The sequence below is a fragment of the Lampris incognitus genome, chromosome 5 (genome assembly GCF_029633865.1).
Source record: "Lampris incognitus isolate fLamInc1 chromosome 5, fLamInc1.hap2, whole genome shotgun sequence".
NCBI lineage: Eukaryota > Metazoa > Chordata > Actinopteri > Lampriformes > Lampridae > Lampris > Lampris incognitus.
Window position 1 is genome coordinate 15,995,310 of NC_079215.1, and position 12,008 is coordinate 16,007,317.

Genomic DNA, 12,008 nt, shown 5'->3' on the forward strand with positions numbered 1-12,008 from the left:
AGTCTCTTTTCCTTTACATTTTCTCACTCTTACTGGGTGTTTTTTTTTTAACATTCCTATTCATCTCTGTTTTTTTTTTGTTTTTTTTTGTTCCAATGTGGCGTTTCCATATTGGTATTTAAGAGAGAGACTGTCATCATGGATGAGTGTAATGGAAAGGTGTTGAAGGAGAGATAATTGTCCTCCTCTATTTAAGTCAGATGGACTGTTGTACTTTTCCCTGTGTTGTAGTTACTCACATAACATTGAATTAAACAGATTAAGTTAATAACATGTTATTTTTTTTCTATAACAAAGAGTTAAATGGGCCCCTTGTGCTTAAAACAACCAATTTAACAATTATGAGGGGAATCAAACCTGAGAAGTGAATCTACTCTTAACATCAGGTTGCTGTCTTGATTCATATTAGCTGATAGCATGTTTATATACCTGTATTAGGTGAAATTATTCAGTGTGTGTTCACGTCCTCTTGTCAATGAAGACTTTCTTTAATTCTATGTGAACTGTATGAGTGCTGTGCACTGCTTATATGACCACATTTCCAGCTCTTCTCTGCTCGTGGAGTAGTCAGACCTCTGTCATCTATTCATAGCTGAAGTGTGTGAGAGCTGTAAGGGGAAACATTTGAAGTGCTGAGCCCTGGTAATGCACTAGACTTCCAGGAGCCAAAACCTGTCATGGCTACCTGTAATGCGCTGGACTCCAACTTTTTATATCTGGGATGAAAACGTTCATATAATATACATGTATCTGGATATTAATTTTAGAATGCTATTTAAGTATTTTGACTAACAAAAAACTCATCGTGGGGAGTAACACCACCAGTCAATGCACAGAGAGACGGACATTAAGATAAATAGTGTGTGCAGGCAAGCATCTGTTCATTGGTAGGCAATCGTCTGTCTTTTGTTGAGATGTAACAGTAAACTGCTGTCTTATCTTTACACCCTCCCCCTGGTGAACCTGACCAGGTGTCCTTGAAGTGTTCCAGACATGGCCACCAAAGCTGTAACGTTGCAAAAGAAGCATGCAACCAAAATCAGCACTGATTATCGTTACCATCACTCTAAGCATGTTGTCAAGCAGCATCACACTGTAAGGTATGGGTTAGAATCCGCCGTCCATGTTCAAAATGGAGGCTGCTGGTACGAACATAGAATAGAGCAATGTGTCTGCATATAACTACTGCTGACGGGTGCGTTTGATAGATGGCTAGCTTGAAAAGATATGGCTCTGAGAAATTAGCAATATCTATCTTTCTGTCTGTCTTCTTTCCTTCCTGGCTACCACTGTTACCCCCATCCCATCCACCGTAATTCTTTTTCCAATGCGAGATCCAGAAGGGGCTCAACTTAAAGGCCAATAATCATGATTTTCAGCATTATCTCTATACACATAAGTTCTGGGATAACACGCCATTAGTCATCATAATACTGAGCAGTCTTCTGTGTGTCTCTGAAACACAGCTGAAACTGTCACCGGCGGACACAATTTCGGCCACATCTCAGAGACGCACCGAAGACTGCTCAGTATTAAGGCTGCTAATGGAGTGCCCCTACAACATAGAGATAATAATGAAAATTATGGTTGTTTCCCTTCAAGCCAATGCTTTCCCCCCGGGAGTCTAGGTAAAGGCTCTTGGTTTTTGGAATATAAACAGTGGTGCTATCCCTGGTCACACCTTGCAGCTTGGCCTTGTTTCAGCGTCAGGGTTCAAAGCAGTTTAGTGTGCTGACCGCTGCTCAACTAGCACAAATCTAAATAGCAATGCATCCAAGCTCTTTATCCAGCTTTGCTACCCATTGTAGTTTTGCTTCAGGCTGCACTTGTTTTTTAGGTCCAAGGCTATGCTAGCTTACTAGGCGCTAATGTTTGGAGGAGGGCGGGCCTACAGAGGTCTCAGTTCCTGGGTTTCTGGTGCTGTGAATTGAGACCTGCTGACCGGTCATAAAAGGCAGCCATGTTGTCATGAAGCCTCTTCCTTATATCACAGGGTCCAAATTTGTCCTACTTCTGGATGCCTGTAGAGAGAGCTGTGGTTACTTGTTCTACGAAAAGAAAATTGTGAATTGAATAAGAAGAGTTAATGTAGAAAATAAATGTCTGTGACTGAAATTTTGGTTGATTTCAAAGGGTGCTTACAGTGTGCCTTCTAATGGATTAATCCAGTCTCTGTTTTCACTGAAGGGGATAACTGACTCACTAAAAGACCTAATCGTTTTCAATGGTTTGTATTAACTGAGGTGTTCAAACAGTGTTTGTCATCTGGATTTGATGCTAACTAATTGTAACCTTTTCAAATTTTATTATGGCTTTCCACACCTTGACAAGTTAGAGAGGATATGGGGATGTGGCTGTTTGTCTGTCTTTATGGAGAAGTCCACCAACTCTAAGATTGTTTTTAGAAAAATACATTTGGCTCAATTTGCTGGGATTTTTATACCCATTATATGGGTATTGAGCTATTAGTGTAACATAAACATACTGGAAATCTGAAGAGTGTCAACATTATGATCAAATTGTATTATTTGCGATACCTAATCGAGAGGGACTTTCTTTACTTGTGCTTTACAGTATATTACATAGCTGTATGTGTATTAAATCTTCAGAATTTCAACAAAAATATTGGTATTGCAAAAAAAGAAATCAGAATCAGCTTAATTTTTTGTGTAAGTAAATATGAATACATACATGGCTAGGAATTGGTTTTGGTGGGATGAGAAGTATCCAACAAAAGCTCTGGAAAATACCGTTATTGACTTGAAAGGAAATGGAACTACTTATTCAACTAATGCAATTCAAATGATGAAGTCCTTGAAATCAATTTTTCTAGTAACCACCAAGTGATGAAAGACTAGAGAAGAATTTAAGCACAGTTTAGTCACCTTGTTGGGTTATGCGGAGTAGTAACCTGAAAGTCATTTTCAGTGGATTTTCCCTTTAATGGGTGGTTTATAACCATTGGTCGTCCCCCCTTCAGGAAATCAAGCTCTAAATCGGTGAACCAGGTGCAGGCCCAAGCCACAGAGGCTATGGCAGAACCAGCCTATACCATACCGGTGTTCCGGCAGAGGTGAGTCCTCATTGGTTGGGAGTTACCATCAACCTCTGGCTCCCTGTTCCCACAAGTCAGTTTATTTTGGATGTAAGGTAATACTGATCTACCGTCTCTACATGCTGAGTAAAGACAACACAACTACAAGGAGCTACCATGGTCACATCCGAGCACATGAAACTAATTCCGGCAAATGTGGTTGCAAATATATGGCGATATGTCATAACTGAAAAGATAGATGATGGGATGGAGTTGGGTTAAACCTGGTTCTGAAATGGAGCAATACGTTCTACACATTGGATTTGAGATCCTAAAGGTTAAATCCATTGTACAGCTATATATCCACATTCCCTTAAGTTTACTTTTATTCAGCATCTGGTCTGACATGAACAGGATGCGTTCACTTGTAGTCTTTCTGTTCAGGTAATTTCTGAGTGATTTTTTTTTCAAGGGTCAAGAGTCACAGGAAAAACAGATATACAGGGTTGTACCTGTTTTATATGCAAAATGCATAAAACATGTACAACCCAGCACTGAACTGGAGAGATGGGTCTCTCCAGTGGGCGCCAAACTGGGACAAACAACTATTGACTGGAGACAATAGCATCCTAAATCCTCCTAAATCATCAAATCATTATTGAAAATAATGTGTTAACTAAAAGTTAAACAGGGACTTGTAGAAGCTTTTATATTTACTTTCATATTTGCTCTTATTTTTATCTGAAAACATAATAAAAAACCAAAGTAATACATTCATCAAACCTGACAAAATGTAATGCATTACTTTTTATTATTATCTAAAGGACAGTTGAAAGGAGAATGCAATTTCATTGAAGTTTGAGGAAAAAGTGAAAATATGAATAATAAAAAAGCAAAGAATCAGAAATATACATTCCTCCCATGTATGAATATTGGAGCTACCTGTACAAAAAACAGTTTTGGTAATTATTTATTCAGTTTATTTTTCTTTTGATAAATGCTTCTACAGAGCTGTGAGCTTCAACTCAGATTGTACGTTGAACATAGTTCAAGATTTGTGAATTCCCAATCATAAATTGATGATTTGAATTCAAGAAGATTCCAAGCACAAACTGTGTCATGGGTAATTAGAAGTTTACTGTTGAATTTTTTTAGATGTGGCACAGTGGCCCAGTGGTTAGCGCTGTTACCTCACAACAAGAAGGTCTTGGGATCGAACCTCAGGCCGTCCCAGGTCTTTTCTGTGTGGAGTTTGCATGTCCTCCCCATGTCTGTGTGGGTTTCCTTCGGGTGCTCCGGTTTCCTCCCACCATCAAAAAGACATGCATGTTAGGGTTAATACTCCTGTCGGTGCCCCTGAGCAAGACAGTGGGAACAAGAACTGGAGTTGGTCCCTGGGCACTGCAGCTGTCCACTGCTCCTATACAATAGGATGGGTTTAATGCAGAGAACACATTTCATTGTAAGAATACAATTCGTTGGAAGAATACAATGACAAATAAAGTGACTTTCTCTTTCTTAAAGTTAAAGAAGGCATTCACACTTTTAACTGCAAAGGGAAAGTAAAATAAGGAGAGCATCAGATTAACTCCCCACATCAACTGAACCAAGACAGTCACTCCAGACCCTTTTTGCGTTATCAGATTAAAAACAATGAGCTGTGTGTTTGTAGGAGCTCTGAGGATATAGAGGAGTACCAGCGGGTGTCCACTCATGTCGAGAAAGGACTCGCTGCTATCCAGGAGGAGCTGCATCGGATGAGAGTGGCCACAAAGACGCAAGTGGAGAACCTGGCTATCCAGAGAGAGGTGAGCACACCACAGAGACACGGTTCAACACTGAAATCTGTCAGTGATCAATGTCTGTGGTAAAAATGACTGTTTATCATCTTGTTTTCATTTCGCTCCTTTGTTTTACCTCACCTTCATGATTTCCAATGAAGTTTTCCTTGTAAACAATTCAGCTTTGTTTCTTTCAAAGTTTCTCACCAAAACATATTGTGGGTGTTCTTGAGGTCTACAAGACATGTTGAATACATTTCCCACCTCATCTGCAACACATTTTCTACAACATTGGCGCATTTCCTATGTCAGTGGTAACATTTGCATGTTTCCAGCATGTTTCCAATGGAGTTCCTACAACATTTGCCAGGTTTTTTCTGGAATGTTTTGAAAGCTGATCACATCGGATGTTCACATTGTTTACATCAGCTTGTGAGTTTCTTCTTTTGTTTTTACCACCATTACCACCACCAACTGCCTTGTCTCACTAATATTTGTGCAATTTCTCTCTGTTGTTTTGTTTTCTCTGTTTTGTGTTACGATTCGTTGCTGTTTTGGTTCCTTTGGTTGACATGTTGTGTATTCTTCTTCTTCTTCTTCATGTTCTTCATTTTCTTTGTGTGTGCGTTTTTTTTTTGTCCTCACGTGCATCCTGGAAGAACGTGTGATACAAACAATACAAAGAACCACTTTTCTTACTGTGCTCTATAGTGCCACCTGTGGTCAAAAACTACATCGTATACCTTTAAAGTGAAGCGTCTTAATAAATGTGTGCCTTTTCTTGTAGAATAATCACTGACTTCATAGCAGAACTCAGAAAAAAAACATGATAGTAACATTTTTAATGAATTAAGGATTGAGCAACTAGTTTGGGGAGACAGTTTATACAAAAGACCCTTTTTTGACCCAAATTAAGAGTGGCTGATGGATGAAAAGAAATAACTGTAAGAATTTGGCATACAGACCCTCTTAAACCATTAGCAAATGGCTAGCTAGCTGTCAAAGTGTCTTGAAAATTAATCAAGCTTACTTACAACTGAACCTTCCCAGCATTTGAAGGGTGTTAAGAGTGACGTCCCAACACGAGTAAAGTATGACACTGAGGCCAGCTGATGTCAGGTTCTTAAACTGCCGCTGGTACTGTGGGGTGGCTGAAGATACTGAAATAATCAGTTATTCATCCCGGACTGAAGGGCTGATTTCTGCACACTGGCATCGTCTCTCTGGTCTTTGCAGATCTGAACTTCAGTCATGATAATGGAGGCTAAAACAATTGTCTTCTCGCATATAAACGAGGGGTGTGTAAATGCGCATTGAACGTTCTTGTTGTTGAGTCAAGATTTGTAGATGATGGGTCTTACATTTCATCTGGTCGACCCGAGTTCTCAAAGCTGTGACCAGGTTTGTAGAAAATTCTCAACAGGAACAACAGTATTTACAGTATCTATGCAGTGTATCGCTACTGTTGAAGCAGCCCCTGATCAGTAATTAAGGTCAAAATCCATTTCACCAAGTACAACAAGCGTACAGGAATCTGTCCTGGTTGCATTGGTGCGGAAACATATTTACACATTATACAGCTTCACAGACCACACTGGCACACATGGTACAAGAACCACAAGCTGTTATCCGATGTATGGCATAAAATCAATCAATTAATCTATCTATCTATCTATCTGTCTATCTATCTGTCTGTCTGTCTGTCTGTCTCTGTCTGTCTATCGATCTACATTCACCTAATACAACTTGCTGTCTGCAGGTTCAAGAAATGATGACAAAGAAGGTAGATTTGTATGAGGAGGTCCACAGGCTTCCTGACTTCCTGGTGGCCTTGAGGCCTCACACCGTGTGGGAGAAGACCCCTGTTAAACTGTTCTGCACTGTGCAAGGCAAACCAAATCCTATTGTTAAATGGTAAGACTTCCCCAAATTCTTTTATTAGAGGTGGCAATAAGATGGAAAGCATCAAATTTCATTCTGTAAAGCTGCGCTGCAGTTAAAACAACTGTGCTTTCCTTACTCACATTATCTTGGGGGGATACCTTCTCATTCCAATGACAATAAGTTATCAAATAAGTCAAATAAGTAAACTCACTGTAGTAAACAAGATGAATGAAAGCTGAATCACAGTCAAAAACATCACTTCATACGAATCTGTGTATACTTACTGCAACTTTGTGTTGTTTATTTGACCTGAGATGGCTAGCATAGAGACGCTAACAAAGACAGTGCACCAGAAAAACAGGTGAAGATACCTGGCAACAAGGCAACACAACCAATCATGTGAAATGGTGGGCTAACTACACAAAGTCAAGCAGAAGGGGGCTTCGGGGTAAAGAATTCGACTAATTCTGCCAGCAAACCAGTACCCCAAAGTCCCCCAGCTTGTTATGCTCCAAAAACATGTCCAATGGTCCGAGCAAGTCAAATGGCATCTGTACAAAACTTATACTGATGCTTTTGCAACAATTTTTTTTAAGTTGAAAGAAGTAATGACACCAGATTTTTCGCCTTAGGTATAAAGGAGGAGCTCCCATTGACCCCCTGAGTGCACCAGGAAAGTACAAGATTGAAAAGAAGTATGGAGTTCACAGTTTAATCATTAGCAGGTAGGTTGCATCTCATCTAACTGGATTCTCTGGGAAATTCAGGTTTAATAATTAGGCATACTAACTTTTTGCTCAAGAATTGATTATTTTTCACCTTATGGAAAAAAATGTATGACTATTTTGAGGCAGTTTATTTTTGCTTTATTTGAAAGTCAAATGTAACAAGAAGGATAGGGTAGAGAGAGGTTATGACATAAAACAAAGGTCATTCTCTGGATTCAAACCCAGGATGTTAAGCTTAGGCATGAGCCATCAAAATATGGATTTATTGGTTGAGCCTCCAGGATGCATTCAGTGCATTCAATGCATTTGTCAATGCATTTTACAATGCTTTGAAATTTCTCTGCGGCTCAGGTGGATTGTCGGTCTGGACACAAATCCAAAATAATATCTTACATGAAACTAAATGTGATTCAACTAATTCTCCTCTTTATTGATGCCTACAATTGCTGATCAAGTAAGAGGGTTCAGTGCCTTGCTCAATGGCAACAGGCTACCTGACATTTTAAGATGAACCTCAATCCTCAAAGCTTACAGGAGGTTTGTGGTGAAAATGGGAGTAGCACTGCTACATACAGCTGCATGTATCAGAATCAGAAATCAGAATCAGAAACAATTTGTCATCTCAGTCATGTACTTGGATACACAAAAGAGATGTAATTTCGTTTCTGCCAGCTCACAGCAGTGCAACACAAAATACAAAAAACATTTTCAAAAGAAAAACGACACCACCAAATCCATGCATAACGGAGAGAACAAAGCAAAAAAAAAAAAACACACACACACAGTCAACAACACAGTGCATTCAGTAAATTTGCAACACAGTCCAAAAATGTCACTGTCCAGACAATGAATGCCAGCCAGGATGACTGTCGAAACTGCTGGTCTGCATGGGCTAGCAGCTAGCCCAACCTGTCCCACTTCCACGTCCAGTCAGACTGCCCTCAGTGCTTCCTCCTCGGGCGCAGCTCCAGGCGGGGGCCGTGGTCCCTGGGCCCACCAGACACGGTAGACCAGGCTCCCTCAGCCGATCCAACACTAGCTCCCCCAGCCAGACACCTCTGATACACCTCCCCCGTACGCCACACAACAACACAAATGCAGACGCAGACAAAAACACTGCACAGTTGACACCAGGTGAAGCCACCGCCAGACTGCCCTCGGAGTTATCGGAACCGCCGGTCTGCATGGGCTAGCAGTTAGGTTAGCCTGCCCTGCGTTCCCGTCCTGTCAGACCGCCCTCGGTGTTTCCTCTTTGGGCGCAGCTCCAGGCAGGGCCGTGGTCCCTCGGCCCACAGGATGCAGCAGACCAAGTTCTCCCAGCCGATCCAACGCCAGCTCTCCCAGCCATCAAACGAAATCAATGATCACAGACATAATTCTTCACACGATGACACAAACTCAGACGCAGACGTAGAGATGGATAAAGACACTGCATAGTCGGAACTGGGGGAGGCTGCCGCAAATGTGAGTTCGCGCCACAATTTTCTTGCCATTTTTTCGCCGCAAACATGAGTTTGAGCCGCCACTTAGTGTCGATATTCACATTTTCTTATACAATGGAACCTCTAGACAAACCAGGAAGTAAGTTTTCACATTTGTGGATTGTCCGCCAGTGACATCATCGGCGGACACAATTTCAGCAGCATTTCAGAGACACACAGAGGACTGCTAAGAATTTTAGCTACTAGTGGAGTGTTATCCCACAACATAATGTTGAAAATAATGTTGTTTCCCTTTAAAAATAATCTTGAGCTTTGTCTCAATATTGACCTTCTATACTGTGTTCCATTGTTGAAAATATTGCAAAACCATAATCGGTGCACAGTATATTTTGTCAAACACTGGCAAGAAATATTCAGATCTTGTTAAAACATTAAGGTAGACAAAATTACATTTGGAATAATTATGGAAATACAAGATAGGCGACAGAGAGAGATGAAGAGGGAGAGAGAGAGTTTTTACTATGAAACTTAACACTCTGAATGCAAATTTTCAGAATTCAGAAGAACTAACTGACATTGCCATGGACATGTTGTGTTTCAGTCCTGGTTTGGGTCTAACAGCTGTGGAAGTCAACACAGTTTGTACCAAATTCATCACTTCATCTTGTTAGCTATGTTTCCATCCAACTATCAAGCAGACTTTTTTTCAATTTGCGAAAAGTAAAATGCGAATTCCAGTCAAACCCACTTAAGTTGACCTCTGATAACTGGAATAACCCGGCAACTTCGGGGTTTTTTAAAGCCCCGACAAAACGTGTATATGTTATACCAGCCGACCTCAGATAAGTGGAGGTCAGATTAGTCGGGAACCCTTTTAGCTAGTAAGTAGACCACTCCCACTGGTCCAAAACTGTACTTTAATCTTGTTTAGCTCAATTTAGTGATGCACAGGTTGACTCAAAGTTTACGGGACCTGCAGTTGAACAAACAGTCTATAACCTTGTCGGAATGACTTTTGTACAGTCCATGCAGAGGAGGAAATGAACAGACAGCTGCTTTGTTTCTAGGTCGGTCCACTTTCCAGGCATTTTGCTGGTTTGCAAACGCTTCAAACAAATACCTGCCATGAACAAGCAGCGGATAAATCCCGTGTTTGGGTCACGCTGCTGTGAAAGCATCTTAATACAGAAATCTGACAGCTTTTGTTTACGCTATCGTCATTTGGTAATATTTCCGTAAATGTTACTAGGTCAAGAGTCGGCAGATTGCCCATACAACACTGACGGTATATTGACTCCAGTTCACATTCACACATGATCCTGTCATCCAAAATTGAGGGAATGTTTATGGATGAGGCAGCATGTGTGAAGGGGTGACACACAACATTACATGTCACATTTTTTATAATAAAAAAAACATAACAGCATATCTAATTAATAAACCATAATAAAATGATGCTAAATCTTTTATTTTTAAAATTTAGAGTTAAAAAAGTTTCTTTTAACTATAAATGTGCGGTTGCCATACCTTAATAATAATAACACTACATTTTATTCATATAGCGCTTTTCATCATACTCAAAGATACTTTACATAAATTAGAATAAACTTAAAAGCAACACACAAAAAACATGCAGCACAACATTAACACATCATTAATCACACATGAAAGCAAGTCTGAAGAGATGAGTCCTGATTAATGACTTGAATGTGGGCAGATCACAGCAGTCTGATGTGCTTGGGGAAGGAGTTCCAAGAGGAGGGGGCAGCAGGTCAAGTGCTCGATCCTTAGTCTGCCTCAGATTAGGGGCGGATAAGAGGCCGGGGGGGGGGCACGAGAAGGCAATGGAGAAGAGGTGTGTCCTGAGATGGGATTGGAAGAGTGGGATAGATTCTGCGTCTCTAATGATTTGGGGGAGTGAGTTCCAGAGCCTGGGAGCTGCCTGGAGAAGGCTCGGCCACAAAAGCTGCGAAGGTTGGACCTGGGGGTGGAGAGAAGGGAGGTTGAGGTTGATCTGAGGGACCGAGAGGGTTGGTAGGGGGAGAGGAGGTCGGTGAGGTATGGGGGAACCAGTTGGTGAAGGGCTTTGTAAGTGAGAACCAGGATTTTGTAATTGGTCCGGTGGGAGATGGGTAGCCAGTGGAGGTCTTTTAGGACTGGGGTGATGTGGTGCCAGGATTCCTTGAGGACCAAGCACTCCAGAACATCAGTTTCCAGTCGAACTGTTTAAGCAAATAAAACCCTGAACATGGTTTTACATCTCTTTTATCATATGCCCATACTGTGACACCTATGAGACAGATGGGCCAGTTAAGATTAGGGAAACAGTTGATCATACGATTTAATTGTATTCACATTTCAGCTCTAAAAACCAAAGACCAAGTCCAAAATCTTGGCATTTTAATAGACTCAGATCTCATGTTCACCAGCAATATCAAAGCAGTCATTAAAACAGCCTTCTATCATCTTACAAATATAGCCAGAATCAAGGGTTTGGTATCCCAAAATGACCAAGAGAAGCTCATCCATACTTTTATTTCCAGTAGAATTGATTACTGTAATGGTCTGTTAACTGGTCTTCCCAAAAAGACCATTAAACAGCTGCGGCTTATTCAGAATGCTGCTGCTAGAGTTTTAACCAGGACCAAGAGAACAGAGCACATTACTCCAGTCCTGAAATCTTTACACTGGCTTCCAGTTAGTTACAGAATCGATTTTAAAGTGCTGCTACTTGTCCACAAATGACTGAATGGTGTAGGCCCAGAATACATCACTGACATGCTTGAAGAGTATAAACCGGGTAGGGCTCTAAGACACATGGACTAAGGTCAGTTAGTTCAGTCCAGAGTCCAAACCAAACATGGTGAAGCAGCATTTAACTGTTATGCTGCATGCTACTGGAACAAACTACCAGAAGATCTTAGATGTGCCCCAAATATAGTAATTTTTAAATCTAGGTTAAAAACATTTATTTTTTCTTGTGCCTATGATTGAGCATTGAAACTTGCACCTTATTCCTACTGCACTTTAATTCTGGAAGTAGATCTCTAGTCACTCCTGACGGGGAAGTGACTTGTGTTGTTTTTTTTTTTTTGTACTTTGTGTTTTCTTTTTATAGTGCCTGTCTTTTAATTATATT

The 12,008-nt window shown here is 40.7% G+C and overlaps 1 protein-coding gene across 1 annotated transcript in view; it reads left to right on the forward strand.

Annotated features, from left to right (window-relative positions):
• The first annotated feature begins 993 nt into the window (after nucleotides 1-993).
• myom2a (myomesin 2a) overlaps nucleotides 994-12,008 on the forward strand; it is a 60,798-nt gene continuing 49,783 nt past the window's right edge. The window contains exons 1-5 of the mRNA XM_056280038.1: nucleotides 994-1,100; nucleotides 2,981-3,073; nucleotides 4,707-4,842; nucleotides 6,575-6,729; nucleotides 7,332-7,424. Of these exons, the coding sequence (XP_056136013.1) occupies nucleotides 994-1,100; nucleotides 2,981-3,073; nucleotides 4,707-4,842; nucleotides 6,575-6,729; nucleotides 7,332-7,424 (584 nt within the window). The remainder of the gene's footprint in view (nucleotides 1,101-2,980; nucleotides 3,074-4,706; nucleotides 4,843-6,574; nucleotides 6,730-7,331; nucleotides 7,425-12,008) is intronic.